The sequence below is a fragment of the Drosophila willistoni genome (genome assembly GCF_018902025.1).
Source record: "Drosophila willistoni isolate 14030-0811.24 chromosome XR unlocalized genomic scaffold, UCI_dwil_1.1 Seg143, whole genome shotgun sequence".
Lineage (NCBI taxonomy): Eukaryota > Metazoa > Arthropoda > Insecta > Diptera > Drosophilidae > Drosophila > Drosophila willistoni.
In genome coordinates, this window is record NW_025814056.1 from 8,192,957 (window position 1) to 8,212,292 (window position 19,336).

General features: G+C 42.9%; 2 protein-coding genes across 2 annotated transcripts; both read right to left on the minus strand.

Moving 5' to 3' along the window:
• Positions 1–2,703: 2,703 nt before the first annotated feature.
• Positions 2,704–6,674, minus strand: LOC6645361 (uncharacterized protein F23B12.7). Its single transcript, XM_002068278.4, has 6 exons — positions 6,402–6,674; positions 6,158–6,334; positions 5,757–6,090; positions 4,008–5,703; positions 3,077–3,949; positions 2,704–3,007 (listed from the first exon to the last, which is right to left on the minus strand). Exons 1-6 carry the CDS (start codon positions 6,569–6,571, stop codon positions 2,769–2,771), a joined length of 3,489 nt encoding a protein of 1,162 aa, XP_002068314.1. The 5' UTR covers positions 6,572–6,674; the 3' UTR covers positions 2,704–2,768.
• Positions 6,675–6,791: 117 nt separating this feature from the next.
• Positions 6,792–19,278, minus strand: LOC6645362 (dynein axonemal heavy chain 12). The gene is made up of 8 exons (XM_002068279.4): positions 17,136–19,278; positions 16,881–17,061; positions 14,140–16,809; positions 13,769–14,083; positions 13,463–13,705; positions 8,520–13,395; positions 8,141–8,460; positions 6,792–8,079 (listed from the first exon to the last, which is right to left on the minus strand). Exons 1-8 carry the CDS (start codon positions 19,202–19,204, stop codon positions 6,850–6,852), a joined length of 11,904 nt encoding a protein of 3,967 aa, XP_002068315.2. The 5' UTR covers positions 19,205–19,278; the 3' UTR covers positions 6,792–6,849.
• Between the last annotated feature and the right edge of the window lie 58 nt (positions 19,279–19,336).

A 19,336-nucleotide genomic window follows, 5' to 3' on the forward strand; every position in this document is an offset into this window, starting at 1 on the left:
TCTCTAAAAACAAAGAAACAACTGTAACAAAGCTAATCTTCTAGTCCGATCTCAGTAGTTTTTAAATACTACACGCAGCTTTTGCTTAATTAAATGAATGATGATGATAAAAAGGCCAAGAGAGACGAATTGTTAACTCAAATTTTTTATTTTTTTTATATAGATTGTGAATTTTTACACGTGTAAGTAAATACTTACACGTGTATATATATATATATATATATATATATACATATAACGATATTAGTAGACATAATACATTGAATCCAAAATTTCAAATGAAGTGTATAATTTGTGAGAGACAAATGAATCATATTATTAACTCATACAACTTGTATGTGTGTGCGTGTTGAATATGCTTTAAGTTGTGCTCCATAAAATATATGTTTAAGGTCTAGGATCTACCGAAGACAGCATTCTATTAAACAAAAAACAAAAAAGAAAGAAAAAAAAAAACAGAAATCCTTCACTGCTCCAACACTCACACTCAAAAAAGAAAAAACAAAACAAAAAGCCGAGCTCAAATTTGCTTTCTCTGTCTCTCACTCTCTCTCTCTTTCAAATTCACATGCATCATGTTGAACTAAAACATTTCTACCTGTTCATTTCTAAGTCCGTTGTGAATGCAACTAAACCTTAATTACTAAGACTTCACATGAAGACGAGTGGGGGCCAAAGGGGGGGTAATATATTATAAACTATATTGTTGTATGCTAAGCTTTTTGCAACAATTTCTTTGACAATTTTCAAAACAAAAAATCAAACGCAACAGTCATATCTGTTTAGTTTGTAAATCTCTGAGAACAGTAGATAAATGTTAGTTAAACTAAATAAGACCTTTTCTCTGAACATGTGCAATTTGAAAGACTGAGGACGAGAGACAGACTTGGCTTGACTCTCCTTCCCTTAACTTGGCTGAAACGGTGAAAATCTCCAACATACATTTTGGGAGATTCAATCAATTACTTTTTTTTTAGTCATTTAATACCTTTTCATTTACACTTAGCTTAAGCATAAATATATTTGCAATTCTACACGGAATATATCCAACAAAAGATCCGTAGTCGGAGTAACTGCGAGATCACAAGATTTATATCATATTCCCCTCAAATAAAGACGGGAAAATTTTGTTTGTTAATTAATCAGGTCTATTATTATTATGATTATAATCATAAATACAAATACATACAAACAAACATTTTTTTTTATTTGTTTTGTTAAGTAATTTAAAACTTGTTTTAATTTTAACAAATTTTTATTATTATACATTTTTTTTTTTTTTTGCATTTTGAACCTTGTATGTTCAAATTGAGTATGAGATGTAAGTGTATGGAAATTGATGAAATAAATGTACAAGAAAAAAATTAAAAACAATTTATTCCTAAATTGGTTTTGCAACTTGTTTTTGAACCTTACCCTTGCCCCTGCCCACCTGAAGTTCTTAAGACAAAATAAGAAAACAAAAAAAAAAACGACATATCCGCATCTTTGTTGGATTTATTTTTGTTTTAATTAAATAAAAACTCATGTTATACATTTTTTCTTTCAGTAAGATGAACAACAACAACCAGAAAAAAAACAAATAAAAGATTTATATATTAAAGTTGCCTTTTAACAAGTTGCCTTAGACAAATAATAAAACAAAAGAAAACCAAAAACTTCACAACAAGAACAAAAAATTTTAAATACAATAATAATATATTGTAAAAGTTATATACATAAACAAAAAACGTATTTTTTTAAACAAAAAGCAACAGCAGAAAAAGGTTACCAAAAGGAAAAGAAAACTGTAGAAAATGCATGAGTTTTTATTAATAAACAACAAAAGCAATTCGTCTTAGTTTAAGTTAACACAAATATTACAAAAATATTATAATCATTAACTTAAACCGAAACATTATGAAAAACGGAACGACAACAAATTAGTTTTAAATTGTAAGAAGTCAATATCAATCAAATGGCAAGAAGCTTGAGCAAAGTTTTATATACATATGTATGTACCTACATATGTATGTATATGTATCAAAATCTATTTCTATATACCGACTCTATAGTACAGGGTACATTAGATAATACTTAAAAGTGTGTGTGCATATGTAACGCTTGGATAGGAGATGAGAAACTGATTGATCTAATCTGATCAATCGCATATAAAGTATATCGAGCATAGAAAGATAAACAAACAATTGATTTACTAGCCATTAAGTCACCAAAGTTTGTACATAAAATTATAAAGCAAAAAAAAAAACAAATTGATTAATACAATTAAAATAAAGTATTTCGACATACAAGTTACAGGTTTGTTTTCTACCAATTTTTGACAGAATTTTGAGCGATGAAACTACTTTTATTTTAGTCGATCATCTCATAGGTAAAAGTTATAAAAATATTGTACATTTTTTATACTCTTAAGAAGTTACAAAACAAAATGTACTTCTTGATTAATTTGTATAATGAATGTATGTATACTTTCACTTGGCTGAAATAATGTTATGCGTACACATACATATATATTAAGAGAAAACGAAAACTCACAAAAGTATTCGTTTAATCCAATTTTCCACTTCCTACATATATGTATGTATGTATGTTAGATTGCTTTTTTATCGCATGAGCAAGTTAGCTGCTTTTGATTTAGAATATAATGGAGATTGTTTTTCTTTTTATTCCAGTTATGTCCAGTAAATCAAACAATACAAGAAGTAAAATTATTATAATTCATTTTATTAACACAAAGAGTTAACTTAACATTGCATTTGTTGCCTTAGCTAATGTTTCCTCTTTTTGCCCAATTTGGGTTTCGATTTGGAGTCACCTTTTTTGCTAGAGAACCTTTTGCTTGTGTAGTTTTTGCTATTCGAGCGTCGTTTCTCTTCCCATTTCATTTGTTTGTCGGATGATTTGTCCTTGTTGAAGACAGCATTGCTGGTGCCCTGACCCTTTACCTTGCCCGTTTCCTCAAGGAGAGCGGAAAAGTCATCGGCAGCGGCAAACAATGATGACATATCTGTGTGGAGTGACAGCAACAAGTTTAGACGAGAAGGGATATCAAATATTTAGTTGTGAGATAACTTACCATTGCTATGCTTCAGTTTCTGGGCAAAACCACGCTCATTCAACATGTTGGCTGAATCTTTGCGTGATTTTTTCGACTTGGGTTGAGCATCATCATCATCGTCCTCGTCGTCGGGACTCTCAGGTGCCTCACTGGAGTCGCCATCTGAAATGGAGCCATCATCATCATCATTATCATCGTCGTCATCATCTTCGTCAAGGGGTTCCAAATCAATAGATCCCGTCTCATCATCAGATTGATCCTCTCCATCTGCTGCAATTTCATCATCTTCGTCGTCCTCATCCGGTATGGCATCATCACCCCAATCATCATCGATGTCGTCCATATCGTCCTCTGCCTTGTCGGCAGCTTGCTTTTTAGTTTTCTTATCTTTCTTTTTGGATTTGTCTGCTTCCATTTCACCGCCGAGTTCTTGAAGGAAATTAAGCTCATCTTCCTCCTCTTCAGCGTCACCACCATCCTTGAATTTTTTGCCAAAGTATCCATCCAGATATGCCTCAAACTCATCATCATCCACTTCGCCTTCTTGAAGGACTTCGCCAGCCCCCTCTTCACCATTTTCATCCGCTTCGTCCTTATCCAACTGATCTGGTTGCTTTTGTTTCTTGGCCTGGGCCACCAAATCGGCTTGCTTACGTTTGTGTTCAAGGAAATTGAAAATAAACATCTCATCTTCCGTGCAATTAGTCTTGGTCAAGGATCTCACTGATTTGCCACGGGAACCGAATGCCGTATAACGTTTGTGGGCAATAGCAGTCGCCTCGGCAGCTGGTTGCTGGTCCAGTTTCTTGGGATTTTTAAAGGCGAAACGTTCCAGAAAATGTGGTAGACCGAAATCCCGGAGAGGATCACCATAGTAATCGATGCGTTTCTCTAAAAGGCAAGCAAATTTCAGTAAGTTGGTCTAATAATTCAATTAAGTCTGACTTACGCTGCAGAATCTGTTCGGCAAAGACCTGGACAGTGGGATGATAATGTTGACGCAAGAGCAACAGCTCATTGCGAAGGGCGTAGCCAGCTCCGGCAAAGGCTGGCACACGGTGATACGGATCATATTTGCACGAGTCAATATTTTTCACTTTGGACTCGCTTGTGGCGGCGGTGGCGGTGGCCACACTAGCATGATGCCAAGATGAGCCCGTTTCCGTTTTGATGGCCGGATTCTCCTCCTCTTCTACCTTTTCCTCAACCTCTTTGTCTTCCACATCCTTATAGGTTTCGTCCTCATCATCGTTGCCAAACTTATCCAAATCGAGAGGAATAAACTTGGCATGCTGTTTATGTCCCTCCTCCTCCTTTAGTCCACTACCAGGGACAAGTTCGCGACGCATGCGTAACAATTTGTGAAGAACTATGAGACAACCGGCAGCTATGTGAGGAGGAGCATACAATGACAATTGGAGCAGACGTTTTACAAAGGCCTGTGCCCTGGCCACATGGTTATCAATGTGTATGGCTCGATGAACTATGTGCAGGAGTTGGGCAGCTGTCTTGCCACCCACATTGATTAGATTCAAATCCAACAATTTCACATACAGAGCATTATAGAAACGATCCGATTTCTCAGTTTTCACGGTGATTAGTTGGAGGAGCAGACCCAGTGTTTGGACAGAGACGCGAATGTCTGCCAAGTGAACCAGACGATAGACAGTATCCTGCATCTCCTTATTGAGCAGCTCACCGCCCCCATCCTTAGCGGGCTGAGCCTCCACTATGGCCTTTTGGAGGCATCTTAGAATGGCCTGCATGGTGCGATTATTCACAGCTCCTTTTTGCACAAGAACCTTGAAGAGGGCAAAGCATATATTTACCAATTTGGTGCATACATCCGATTTACCCGATGGCGCTATGCTGGCCAGGAAGCACAGGGCAAAGTGTTGAGCCCTTTCCGAGATGTTATTACGGAAGAGTAGCTTTTCCGCCTCAGCAACAATGACGCCACACATATTGGGATGCCTGTGGGCCACCTCGCTGAGATGATGCAATGCCTTGGAGGCTATTTTGGCCGTGGGATCACCTAGTTTATTGATTAACATGGTTAAGAGCATTTGCTCCTTCTCAGGGGCATATGACAAGAGTTTGGCTCCAGCCACTATGGATGAATTCTTATTGTGATCCTGACCAGTTTGGAGTCCTTGCATTAGATTCTTCAGGAACTCATGATACTGATCCTTCAGCTCGTTCTCAAAATACCAATAGGAGTAGAGGCGACGTTGCTTCTCCTTGCTTAGCGTTGTGTCCTTCTTCAGTTTTTTCCAGTCCGCTCCTCGCGTATGAATCGATAGAAGTTTCCGTTGCGGCGGCAGCAGAACCTCTTGCCACAGATCCGTGAGCACAGCAATGACTTCATTGCTGGCCTTATTGGAGATCTTGCAGAAGCCAATTAGAGTGGAGAGGGCCTCCAGATTACCCAAGGGATTGCTGGTGACCAGCAGGGCTCCAGCATTGGCACGATCCTTGGCTGTACCCTTGTGCAAGGCGGTTTGCAGCCAACGAGCATCCGTCGGATTACGTTTGCTGTAGATCGATTTTTCTGCTTCAAAAGAACTCTTGCAGAGATTAAATAGTTCCAATTGCTCGGGTTCCTTCATATCTAGAAATTCATCAGTCGAAGGATAGTCGGGATGCTGGAAACGAAGAAACCTCTAACTTTTGTTAACTCAAAGTTGTATCAACTTACCACATGATACCACTTTTTCTGGGAATCTTCATCTTCCTGTGCCTTAGCTTGGTATTTACTGTGCTTCTTAAACGAAGACTGTTGCCCTTCCGTCTCGGAATCGGTATCTGAATCGGCAGAGTCCACTTTTTGCTCCTCGCCATCATCATCGAATTTGATGCGTTGCGATTTCTTTGCCTCCAGTGGTTTCTCCTTCTTCAGTGGCTGCTGTTGCTCCTTCTCTTCTACAATGGAATCGCCATCATCACCAAATTTAATCTTCTGCGGCCGCTTCACCTGTTCCTGACCCTGCCGCTGTCCTTTCTCATGGTTGGATTTTGATGGTTTGGAGTGGCTGAAATCACGAATTTTTCAGTTCGCATATATAAATAACAGTATTTCGATCTTATTTAGAAATTTACCCATTTTGTTGGTATGGTTTCTTTTGATTTTTCACATTCTTGAGTGGCTGCTGTTGCTCCTTCTCTTCTACAATGGAATCGCCATCATCACCAAATTTAATCTTCTGCGGCCGCTTCACCTGTTCCTGACCCTGCCGCTGTCCTTTCCCATGGTTGGATTTTGATGGTTTGGAGTGGCTGAAATCACGAATTTTTCAGTTCGCATATATAAATAACAGTATTTCGATCTTATTTAGAAATTTACCCATTTTGTTGGTATGGTTGTTTCTTTTGATTTTTCACATTCTGTGGTTTGTTGTGCTCTTTAGATTTGTGTTGAGGTTTGGCCACTGCTTCCCCTTCATCATCAAAGACGATTTTCTTATTCTTTAAGCCGCCATTTATTTGTATGCCTTGAGCCACTGCAGCCGGCATGATTCCAATAGATTAATAGATGTGATTTTCTAGCATACAAAATAAAAACGAAAACCAAAAATTCAAACTGCACGTGTAGGCAACAATTTTAGACAATCGCCCCGAAACGTCAACAGACAGCTGCCGTCAGTGCTGCCGGAGGTTTCGATAGCCATGTAATCGAGATATCGGTAATACAATCGATAGGCGGCAATTTGAAATTATTTGGATTGGATAGCTATTTACAATTCGGGATCACGTTTATTTATTCGGTATAGGTAAAAAAAAAAAAGAATTTATCAGTCATTGGTCTGGCAAATTAGGGCGACGCTGCGTTTCACCCAGTGTGAGGCCTTCGCATGTGTGTTGAGCAGCAGCGGCACCACATAATTTGTTGAATGTCCTGTCGTGGACAGAGTACCCTTGCGTTCGCCTGTCTTGTAAAGGGGACAACGATAGCGCGATCCTTCAGTCAGCTCCATTATTAGCACCGGACGAAAATAGATAACGGGCATTGCATAGATAAGTATCTTGGGTAGCTGCTCAACAAGCAGACCTGCCTTCCAATCCCATCGTGCACCCTCCAGGTATAAACCATTGCAATAGACACCATCTTCTGGGGGCAAAGGTTTGGTATCCACATTGAGGACATCATAATCAAAGGTTAACGTGTCGATCGGTATCTTATATTTGCGGGCATAGTTCTGCATGGCACCCGTGAGGAAGGCTTGCGTGAAAAAGAAACCGGATAGCCAGAAAGTCGGCGGTTTGCCTTGACGATGCCACTGATGTAGCCAATTAAGTCGTTTGTACAGATCCTGGACATAGGAACCCAACGGCTTGAGGCAGGGATATGATTTTGACATCCATTTGCTGGGTATACGATTAAATTTCATGGCCGTCATCACATTCTCCAGATCAGGTGTCATAACAATGATGCCCTTAATGCCCATCGCCAGATCTCGGCAAGAGCCACGTATTTCCTTTTGAAGTTTAAGGAAACGTTCCATTTCCTGGACAACCACAGTGTTCATAGATTCATTATAATCCACGGGATATTTCTCTGCCGCCCCCTCAATATCCATATCTGGTGGCATATCCTTCTCAATCTGTTTAATTGTATCCAGTATAATCTGTTCGGCGCTTACACCAGCCCCAGCAGTGCCAGCCGCCTCGGTGCCCAGCAGTAGGATCATAGAGTCCAGCAGAGTTTTGGTCGTCTGGAGATCTCGGGTAATTCCAGAATTCGCATGCAATCCATACACTTCAGGCGGTGCTAGTGAGGGTATATGCTCCTCCAAATACCGCAGAATCTCACGATGCTCTGTCTTGCGTGGCAGTATATAACGGTCGTCGGTGGCAAAGCGATACCGATTATCGGCCACCACCTGGGGATTGCAAAAGTCGGCCAATATTGTAACAATGGCACGACGATCCCAATTGTCTGTCACACGACCACCATAGTTACACTCACTCGTTAGATAGGAGATGGCATCATAGGGCACATGATCGTATTGATTGAGTAGCATCTGGAAAATGAGATAATGTGTTAACGGATAAGGGTTCAAACGAAATCCGACTTTCACTCACACTCAATTGCAGCACAGAAATCTGCAAATCCGACTCATTGAACCCGTAGGCAATATTCCAACCCAGTGGTCCGTATTTGCGTCGCTCCTGAACAACTGCATGGAAGAAACAAATGCCATAGAGGAGACGAGTAAAGGCACGATCCTGTTTGGGACAACCGGCATAAAACTCGTATTCATTAATCGGTTCCGAGTTGTAGGAACGCATTAGATTCTCTTTAAGTCCAGTGGGTGGTTCATTGGTCATTTTTACACTATTCTGAAGAATGGTCACTGGAAACTGTGGCGTTGGATATGCTGTCAACCAAATGCGGAAATTGGCTGTGGGAAAAACAAGGTAAAAGTTAATCCAACAAGATACAGCTCTGCCTAGCGCTTACGTGTCGTATTGAATGTGTCCATATTCTCCCAGAGATACTCCAATGTTGGCATCCATGATGCAGCCAAATGGCAATTTTGTAAACAAACCCAATAACCCATTTCTTGGGCATTCTTGATGAGTGCCGTGGCAATTGGACCCTGTCCCTGACCCAATGATATGCTTTGGAATGTCTCCTCCTGACCCATTTTTTCGGCAAATGCTAGTAGAGAGCCCAAGGGATCGGCACCCGGCGACAGGATAAAGACCAATGGTGTTAGAGCCGTGGAATCAGCATAAGATTTCGAAATATCAAACTCTGGCGGTGAGACATAGGCATCTCCAATGGTTTTCGCAATGAAATTCCGTACGCCCAGGAATACAGAATCGGGTCTTAGAGCTTTCAGTACAATGATCTTTTCGAATGCCGTCGTTTTATCCTGCCAGGGCGCCGGCAGTGGTTGCAATTCGGGAGAGGCGTGATCGTAGATTGCTTGCCATGCGCTTAAGTTCTTACGGAACGAATCCACAATGCCGATCAGCTCTTTGAGCTCTTCCAGACGCAATATATTTAACCAAACGGTCTCTGTGATCCAACTGGGATCGGGATTCGAGGGTATTTTGGTTGACTCTTTCGCATTAGTCACCAAATGGGCCAAATGACGCATTTGCACTTGGCCAGTGCCCAGGAGAATGCGTGCCGTTAGTATGAAGGAGAAAAGCAATTTATCCTTTTCGAATATCGATCGGCAGACATTATTATATAGATTTTTAGTGAAACCATCCACCAGAAATTTAATGCGTCTGGGTAAATCTTTTGATTTGTTGGCCGTCTCAATGGAATACATATATAGATTAATATACCAATTCAGAGAGAACTGATACATGGGATCTATATTGGGTAGATCGGTAATCGAATAATATAATATGGACGAGTGCACGGCCACTGGCTTATAGTTCAAACGGAAAGCATCTATTTTGGCCGAAGTATCTTTGGCAGCTTCCTGCTTCTCCAATATATCCTTGGACAGAGTTTTCGATTCGGCTAGAATCTGAATGGCAGCTTCATTCTCGAGAATGTCACCCTCACTGGAGGTTAGGGTCTTGAGAATCATGTTTTCGGCATCGAGCAGAGCTCCCTTATTGGCTGCTGCCTCTGTGGTTAGGGTAATGCGTAATTCCTGTAGATCGGGTCGTTCCTTAGCCACAACAATGCTCAGCAATTGATCCATGAGAGCCGTTTGGGTTAGAGCGAAATTAATGACAGTCACCTTGTTGAAGGTCTCGGGCAGAAAGTGCGGATTACGCAAATTGCAGGTCATATAGAGGCGAAAACTGGGCGAAACGGGAACAACGGCTTCTCCAAGACTTATATGCTTTACGCCGCCCTGAATGAAGGTCTGATGCATTAGGATGGGATCCAGTGGAACTTCAAGCTCTTCCTGAACATTCTCAATAATAACCGGAGTGCCGTATTCCATGGCCTCGGCAATGACTTTCATATAATTGCCCTGACTGAATTTCACACATTGTAAGCGATTTTTTCGTTCCATATTCTTAAGCCAATTATTCGCCTGTCCTTGGGGATCGATGAACAAACTGTAGCGACTAGAATTGGCTGAAATGATGGCATTCTCGCTTGAGAACTCATCGTTGGGTAGTCCGTCTAATTGCCAATTCTGTATGGTCACATCCTGGCCAAGGACCGCTGTTATTGAGTAGGTTTTTGAGCACGGTATGGCAAGAGCAGTGACCTTGTTGAACCAATCATGAACGCATTCAGCTCGATATTGTAGATTGACTGCAGATAGATAGGCTATAATACCGCACGAGATGAGCACATCGCCAGGCAAATGATCATAGAGATCCTGAAGATCTTCGGCCGCTTTATTCCAACGTGACTTCTCACCTCCGAGACCACCAATGAGAGCTTCCGCCCGTAACAGTTTATTGCGGCAATTTTCCGCATGCTCCTCGGTCTTTCGCATTTCGGCATTCGCCTTATCCAATTCGATGTTGAGAAGAGCCACCTTCTCTTCCAGAGCAGCAGCCAGGGCTCGCTTCTCGGCAAGGAAACTCATTGTGTCGGAGTACTCTTTCTCGGCAGCCGCCAATTTGGCTTTTTTGGGTGCCACCACCTTGGCCACCTCATCGTACATGTCCATGGCAATGATCCATTGACAGAGACCCTTGGCGGCACTAGAAGCTTTGGCCACAACCTTGGGATCGAAATCCTTGTTGGGTATAAACTCTTTGCGTATGCGCTTCATAATTTCTGCTGGAATGTTATCCTTGTCGAACTCCTTGAGAGCTGGCAGAAAATTCATTTCGCCCAAGAGTCGCTTGCTCGGACCCCAATAGTCCTGAACCATTTTACCCGTGGAAGGATCCGGTATTCGCTCCGGTGGTATTCCTTTAATAACACAAACAGCGGCCATGACGAGTTTAATCACCGGCGGAGGATTTTTCATTGACTTCACAAGTGTAATATCAGCCGGTTTGAGGGTATTCAGAGCAGCCAGGGCGTCTTCCAGCACGGGTATGGCCTTGGCCAGATCCTTTTCGCATTCGTTTTTCAGAACTTGGGCAGCTTCTGCTTGCACTGAGGCCACTTCCTCGTCACGTTTGACCTGTTCGGCAGCGGCACTGGCAGCCAGGGTTTCCGTATTGATCTCCAGCATCATTTTGCGTGATGCTTCTGCTAGGGCAACCAGTTTCGGTTGCAGGGCATTTAGATCCTTTTGCATAATGGAAATGGCAGCAGCTGCATTGGCCAATGTGTCCAGACCACCTATATAACGCATTTTGGCGAACATAGTCTCAGTCTGCTTGCGAGCAATGAGTGTTTGAAAGGAACGGATTAGCTCAATGAAAGATGCATTAGTCTGATAGATGTGACGGCTGGACATCTGGCAGAAGGAGCGAGTGACACGAGCAGCTGTCGTATGGAAATACTGACAAGTATCCACAATTGCCATTTTGATATCCTCCGACGGGACATTCACATCCACCAGCGACATCTTGGCAATCATTTGCAGGGCCTCCTCGGGCCAACTGTCATACCAATCGATGGTGCAGCAATTTACCAGCGAGGGATAGAGACGGACGCGCGTCCGCAAAGCATCACCAATGGGCGAGAAACTCAGAACCACATGAAGCTTCTGTTTGCAACGATTCACAAAGAACGAGAAGACCTGCAGCGGCGAGACATCGATATTACGATTTCCACCCTGGGCAGCTAGACGGACCATTTCCAAGACTTCCTGTTTCTCATCGATGGGAAAGATGTTCGGCACTTCGCCCTGATTCAACAGGCAATCAATGTCCTGGAGAAAGAGTTCCATTTTAATTTGATTCTCTGTTATCAGGAATGTCGTATGCTTATTCATGCCACCGGCTTCTTTGAGAATGGCCTTGATATCCTCATGCCAGTCATTGGCTCCATAGTTTTTCGTTATCTCCGGCTGGAAGAACGAAGTCTGCACCATATTGGTGGCCAACTTTGTCAGCGACTGACGTCCTGAACCGCCCAAACCAATGAGCAAAGCACTGGCTCCCTGAATTGAGATAATGCGACAAATCCGATTCAAATGCTGCAGGGCGAATGTGAACAGGGTGATGTCCATTTTGGAGCGACGGGTCGAATTGTAATCTTCTAGACTAGTCGTCGCTAGCTTATAGAAAATCTCCATACTGGGCACTTCCTCATAACGTCGTTCATCCGGCACACTATCCTCATCGAAATAGACCCCAAAGAAGATACTATTGGCGGCCTCAATGGTGAAGACCTGCTCTTCGCCCTGCACCTGACTGCAGTACTTGTCAAAGATGTTCTCCACCTTGTCCTTGAAGTTCGCCTTGAGGCATTCATTTAACTTGTCGAACATCCACTTGCGATCGATGTCATCGACAAGGCGATCGTAGAAAACTCGCATTGCCTCGTGATACCAGACACGCACCAGCATCTTCTTATCATTGACGGACTCTTTGCGTACCAAGGTACAGCCGGTTACGACGCGGGAAATGTCACGCAAATTGAAAATGTAATGCGACTTTGCCGGTGTTGCTCGCACCTCCGATTGGACACTCTTGTAGATGCTCTGTGTGGCACTCACTATCTGATTCGTTACCAGAAACACATCCTGTGCATGGCCAGCACGTCGAAAGCCATTGAGTGCCACATTAAGGAAAATGCGAAACATAGTGTCGTCACTGAAGGTGTTAATCGAAAAGACATTGAAATGGTTGAGGAACCGGGCATACACATCCTGTCGACTGCCGCCGGGTAGACCGCAGGCAGTTATTATCAGTACATCGTTAATCCAAATTTTGGAACTATCCCTTAGATCGTAGACATGACCGTAATCGAAATACTGACGCAACAGCTCCAACGGAGGCTGAGCGCCATAGACCTCCTTCACCGGCATATTCATATCGTCGACAAACAGGACACTCTGCATACCCTTAGGTGGGCCATAGATGCCACGTTTCCATTTCTGAAGTTTCGATATGAGCAAGTCCTGTGTCTGATTGGCCGTTATCATTACGGTAAACGTTATGAATCCCGATTCATATGCTTCTACATCCAGTTTGTTCATCAAATAGTTTTGTATATAAACACTTTTCCCTGTACCCGTTGGTCCCACAAGAAGCATGCGTTTCTTGTGCTCCACATGCATCTTTAGAAGATGCACATATCGTGCGGTATCCACAGTGGGTACAATCACTCCAGTCTTTGTCTCCTCGACATCCATGCGTTTTGCCAGTTCCGGCCAGTAGCGCCAAGTGCCACGTTGCTTAAATACGTAGACATAATCAACAATAAGACCCTCAGCTGGTGGTGTCACTTCCATTTTACCCAACGCGGCCGGTGGACTCGATTCGTCACTATCATATATCTGCAAAGGTATATATAGAGAGATAATGGCATGCACAAGATTTAATTTTCTTCCAGCTTCGACTTACCTTTCTTAGAAAAACATCAAACTTTTCCCGAGAAAGGGTATCCAGGACACCGCCAACTCCCCAAACCAAGGCGAAAAGTATTGCTGCCTGAAAATAGAACGTCAAATATTTTTGGTAGTCCTCGGGATTCTCCTCGATTGCTTCATCCATCAACATGTCGAAAAGATCAAATGTAGTCCTCAGGCAATTGAATTCCCCCGGTTTTATAAACTGGCTGCAGTGGCGTCGAACAAATGTCTGACACTAAATAAATAAAGGAAGAACATAATAGAGGCAGATAACAGACAGATCCCATTTCAAACTAACCGGAACTAAGAGCCATTTGAATAAAGACATCACATACTCAATGTTCTCCTCATCGGCCCAACGGGGATCGGCTTGCTTTAACCAAGTATTGGCAAAAGAATGCCAACCCAATGTAGACGGCTCCATGTAGATCATGCCACATCGTGAGACAGTGGCAGGGGAAGCTTGAGCCAAATCCATTACCTCAAACACCATAGACATTTCGTTGGTCATGGTTATGACTTCGCCACTGGTTAGACACAGTTTCTTATTATCATCTAGCACAGTGTTCATGTTCTCAATCCAAACTGCATCAACGGGACCATCAAAGATTACCTAAAGAGTGAACTGATATATCAAAGAAAGAGAGAGGGAGAGAGGGAGGAACTAACCCATTTTCTATCTGGAGTCGGTGTCATGGCAAAATCACGAAATATCTTGGCCACCAGACCATCTGTCCATTCGTATGATATGGGATCAAAAGAGCCATATAATTGATTCATGGTAATAGATTTGGGATTCATGATGCCCATCAAAACGTGCTGGAAATAGTTACTCTTGCTCGGCTCTTTGATCTTGAGAGCCGATAAAACCTTGGCCAAAACCTGCAGAGTCTTCGATTTGCCAGCCAGTGGTTCGCCTACCAGCATAAAGCCATGCCTCACAATGATCATCTCGTAGGTCTGAATGACTTTGGTGAGAAATGATGGAGCTGGTTCCAGTACCTCCTCCTCGCAGACGCGATTGAATTCCGTTTCAATAAGACTGTAATCAATATGGGGTAATTGAATGCCTGGGAATATATCCGAGATAATGCCCTCAAAGAGGGGCACATCGAACGATAGAAATTTTGGTAGATTAACATCAATTAAACTTCGCAGGAGTAGAATATCCTCCAGTTCATCTGGATACTGCTTCTTAATATTGCCACAGGCAGACAGAACAGTCTTCACCGCACGCATGCCATAATCGTAGTGGTTCTGGCTGGATAGCTGCTCGGAACAGAGCCTATAGGTAGTTACTATCTTCACTGCCAATTTGCGGGCATCGACAAAACCATAGGAATAGAGAGAGATTTCGCCAATCATGGCATAATCTGGCACCATCATGGCCACCGAACGGAACAACACCTTCAGATTATCTGGCAATTCCGAACGACCCGCATAGCCGGGATTCATGGTGATGCAGACATAGCAGGCGGGATTCAATAGCAATTCGGTTCCCTCGAACATAAACTTGGACACATTCGCTCGCACCGCTTGAATGATGAGCAAAATCTGTTGAGCAACCACCGAAAGTACTTCCAATTCAATGCGATTAAACTCATCGAAACAGGCCCAAGCACCGCACGAGGCAAGTCCCTTGAAGAATTTACCCATGGCCTTGTAGTCAAGGCCATCTGAGCAATTGAACACTTTGCATTGGACAGCCAATGCCTTTGCCAGATCCTTAGTGGTCTCCGTCTTACCAGTTCCAGCCGGACCCTCGGGAGCTCCATTCAAATGCAATTGATAGGCTCCCACCAAAGTGCGATAGCAACGATCTGTAAGCGGCGTGATGACCAATCTATCCGAATTACCTAAATACTCATTGGCAAATGGAACAGTGGCATTGATAATCCTAACCAAAGTCTTATCCTCTTCCCAATAGTAGCGCATCTGGGCCAACCATTGGAAGTCGTATTCACTGTTGATCTTCATCCGTATCAATTCTTCGGTTACATCTTTGGCATGGACATCTATCACAATCAATGACTTGATGGTAATGCGATTGAGATTACTTATGCGTGGGGAACGCACCAGCGTGACAATATCATTTAGTTCCTTGGCCAATTCCTGAAAGAAATTCATCATAATTGTCTGATTGCCGCCAACTGAGCGACGCAAACAGGTGTGCACTCGGGATGCCCAGAAGACCTGCGAAATGGCAAGCACTACCATTTGCGGCCACTCCAGAACCCATTCGTGTCGCTTCACCGTCGGATAGTGATTGAAGGAGAGTTCATTTTGATTTCGCACTGCCTTCAGCATCTCATCCTCGACTCCAATCAACCATTTCTCTACACTGCCTCCAGCTGCCGCTGTCGACACTTGTTCAATGAACTCAATACGTTCCTTATCGCTGCTTATCATGGCCAGCACATTTTTGCCCTCATCGAAGTCGAGACTATTGATACCTTCGAAACATTTGCCCAAATGTGGAAGGACACGCAACGGGTCTTTCGTCTCCGATAGAATCTCGAGCATCTCGTCATTAGCCAGAAAAAAGAAACGCGGAAAGAACAAACGTTTCTTCTCCAAATAGTTACTGACACCCGTTGATATATCCTCCAGCAGCTCATTTGCCTTTTGCAATGACTCGAGGAGACCAACAGCAGGAGCAGTTTCCATTACAAGGGGTTGCCTCAAAACTAGGCCCATGTTCCGTGTATAAGTCTGCTCGACAATGGTAAACAAACGCCCCTCCTCTGGCATCTGGGCCACAATATCCTTGGATGAGAAAATGGGCAGCAAATAAAGGAAATTCGCTTGCACTTTACCCCACTGATCTAGGGTTTCATTCACACGCATTATCTTTTCATACCAGGCCCGAACCTCCTCCTCGCAGGGCTTCATAAAAGCCGATCCGCGCATGGCCAATGTCTTCAGTATATGATCATCGAGAAGGGCCTGTATGTCGTCCAAACTGGACAGTATTGTCACTCCTGTCTCCTTGTATGGACCTGTGGGAAAGATCTTATTCTCCCATTCCTTGATCATGGCCTGTAGATTGTTCCACAATTGCAATTCCTTATTGGCACTAATACTGATTATCTCAAACTGATCCAGTATATCATCGAGTCCAGCATTGAGAATTTTGCGCAGTGTAGTTCCGGCATCTGGGGTTATATCGAATCCAGCTATATCCGACATTTCCTTCCAATGACGTTTACGTAGCGCTGGATTACACATGGTATTAACAATGAAGACGCCAGTGGTGAAGTCCTTAATCGATTGAATCATCGAGGAGCAAAGGCGCAGTGGCACTGGATGTTTTTCCGGATCGGGATCTTCTGTTTGTCCCTAAAGAGAAAGAGGAGCAGAACAGACTGTAAATCTTCAATTGCAAAAACGCGTAAACGATAAAGTCTTACCTTAAATTTGCATACAGGATTCTCAATAAGATCCTGTTTGATTTTAACGCGATAATATTTTTGATTCTTCTGAAACTCCTTGAGATAATTATCCGTTGTGGTTTCTACAAATTTAGGCTCCAAATACTCAAAGGGTCCATCCTGCCAGACATTCAAATAGCGCTGCCAATCTATGCAGCATCTATCAAAGAGGAAAAAAAAAACAATATACAATTACTTTCCAGATTGAAAAGAAAGTCCTTACTGTAAACTCACTTCATTAGCTCAGCGAAGGGATAAACAAAACTCTTGATTACCTCCAATGTGGGATATTCGGTTTGAGCGATTTTAAACAACTTCTCCTCCTTGTTTATCCAGGCCACATAGTCATCGAAAGTCTTCAATTGATCAATGAAATTCTGTAGTATTATATACGAATCACGAAACTTTTCCGGCCTGCTCATATCATCAATTACAGCCAGCTTGGGTAGCAGTTCCTCAATGTCCATATTGAGCTTTTTGACCACCTCCTGCAGATGCTCTTCGAAGAGAAATTTATATTGCTCCTGCTGTGAGGCATTGTAATCGCATATCTCGTTAATATCCTTGATCCAGTTAATCGTTCGTATGGTAAGATCAAAGTGATATTTTGACATTTCAGTCAACTCAACAATATTCGTGCCCACTTGAAGGCAATATTGTATGCGATCTGTAAGCTCCGCCAGCTTCTCCTTCTTCACATAGATCATGTAATCGGCGCTTTCCAGCAACTCTTCTGTGGACTTTGGTATCTCGAGGGCATTATATTTAATCTTCTCAAACTCGGCACAAATCTCCTCCTCGGCCTTGATGTGCTCCTGTATGATAATCGATGTGATCTCGGCTATTAAATTCTCGGCCAGAGTTCGCAGAGCTGTAATGGCCGGTTCGTTATGAATGACAGCCATTATGAAGAATTCCGTTTCCGGTTCACTACGCAACTTATTGATAAATTCATAATATACATCGATGCGGGCAAAATATTCTTCGAATTTATGAGGTTCAGCCAAAAATTTGGTCAACTCATCTCGTTCTTCCCATGAGTAGAGGGCATAGTACTTATTTCGATACGATTGAATATAATCAATTACTTCCGTATAGGAGCGAGCAATTGTATCCTGCACCTCATTGACCACATCCCTCAGGGTATTATCATTCATTTCAATCTTCAGATAATCATTGGTCTGGGAATACATGGCCAATGTGGTAAGATTATCCACCTGCGGCTGCAGCGATTCCATGCGATAGCCGACCATTGAGATTTCCGTTGCTATCTCAGCAAAAGTTCGCATTATGTTATACACATTGGGTTTGGTATCCAAGTCCCCAGCCAGATCTACCCACTCCAGGGAGATCCTAAAGACGGGCATTAGTCGTGGATTGGAGCAAATCCGAAACATTTCCTTAAACGTGCGCAATTTCATGTTATTCAGCTCGCGATTCATTAGACCCTCAAGAGCGCCCCAAGCACGTTTCCACAGACCCATGGGCATCACTCGCTTTCGCAATAATTTGCGCAACACCAGCACCAACTTGGTATACCACGTCCATCTCAGATAAGTGTTCACCTTGTCCAGCTGATTCTGTATGTACTTGCGATAGAATTTATACGAAAGAACTTCACGACCACCCAAACCCATCTGGGTTTGCTGACTACTCATGATGCTGACATAGTGGAAAATGCACGCCAATTCGGGTAACTCTGTCACTGATATGCTTAGAACGATTCTCATGGGTTGCTGTAAAATTAACAACTTCTTGGCAATCTTCCGACGATTCTCCACATACGACTTGTAGTTGGCCGTTTTGCCGGGCCGCTTGAAATCGAAATCTGTGCGGGGCAGCTCGAATTGTGCGCCATCTTCATTGGAGAATTCCGGATGCCGTAGAATATTCTTCATACTATAGATTTTCATCAGACGATCGTATTCATCGTGCACATCTTTCATATACTCTTCCACCAATTCCGGATACTTAGTCTTCAGACGCTCTGAGGCGAAACTGAGGATTTTTGCCTCTGTTTTCCGTAGCATTCGCGGTACGACAATTTTGCGCACCTCTCGACGCAAATTATCCACATAGTGGGATTGGGGCAGGGGTCGTATATCCGGATCGGCCGCCCAATGCTTACGAGCTATTCTCACCTTCACATCGGCCGCTTTCTGTTTGAGAAATTGAAAATGACGCCGCTCATGCACTTCCGATATGTGGAATTTAAGCAATGGATTCTTCATATACGGCTCATTGTCATATTTTGTGATATCCGATGGTGGCCGATGCATACGCTCGAGCTTGCGGGAATACATGATGGCATCGGTGATCCGAGTTAGCGGTTGCTCCGTGTACTTTAAGTGAGGAGAACCTGTGACGTTTCTTGTAGTAAGTTGCTTAGAATTGAGATAATTGACAATTTATTTTTTATTTGTTTTATTTGACGT

What these genes read in the sequence shown, in the direction of transcription:
- LOC6645361 (XM_002068278.4), bottom strand. Translation starts at nt 6,571, where the DNA reads ATGCCGGCTGCAGTGGCTCAAGGCATACAAATAAATGGCGGCTTAAAG. An exon ending in AGAAAAAGTGGTATCATGTG is followed by an intron (nt 5,704 to 5,756) that starts GTAAGTTGATAC and finishes CTTCGTTTCCAG; the next exon opens with CATCCCGACTATCCTTCGAC. An exon ending in TGCCGAACAGATTCTGCAGC is followed by an intron (nt 3,950 to 4,007) that starts GTAAGTCAGACT and finishes CTTGCCTTTTAG; the next exon opens with AGAAACGCATCGATTACTAT.
- LOC6645362 (XM_002068279.4), bottom strand. Translation starts at nt 19,204, where the DNA reads ATGTATTCCCGCAAGCTCGAGCGTATGCATCGGCCACCATCGGATATC. An exon ending in CGACTCCAGATAGAAAATGG is followed by an intron (nt 14,084 to 14,139) that starts GTTAGTTCCTCC and finishes TTCACTCTTTAG; the next exon opens with GTAATCTTTGATGGTCCCGT. An exon ending in TTGATGTTTTTCTAAGAAAG is followed by an intron (nt 13,396 to 13,462) that starts GTAAGTCGAAGC and finishes ATACCTTTGCAG; the next exon opens with ATATATGATAGTGACGAATC.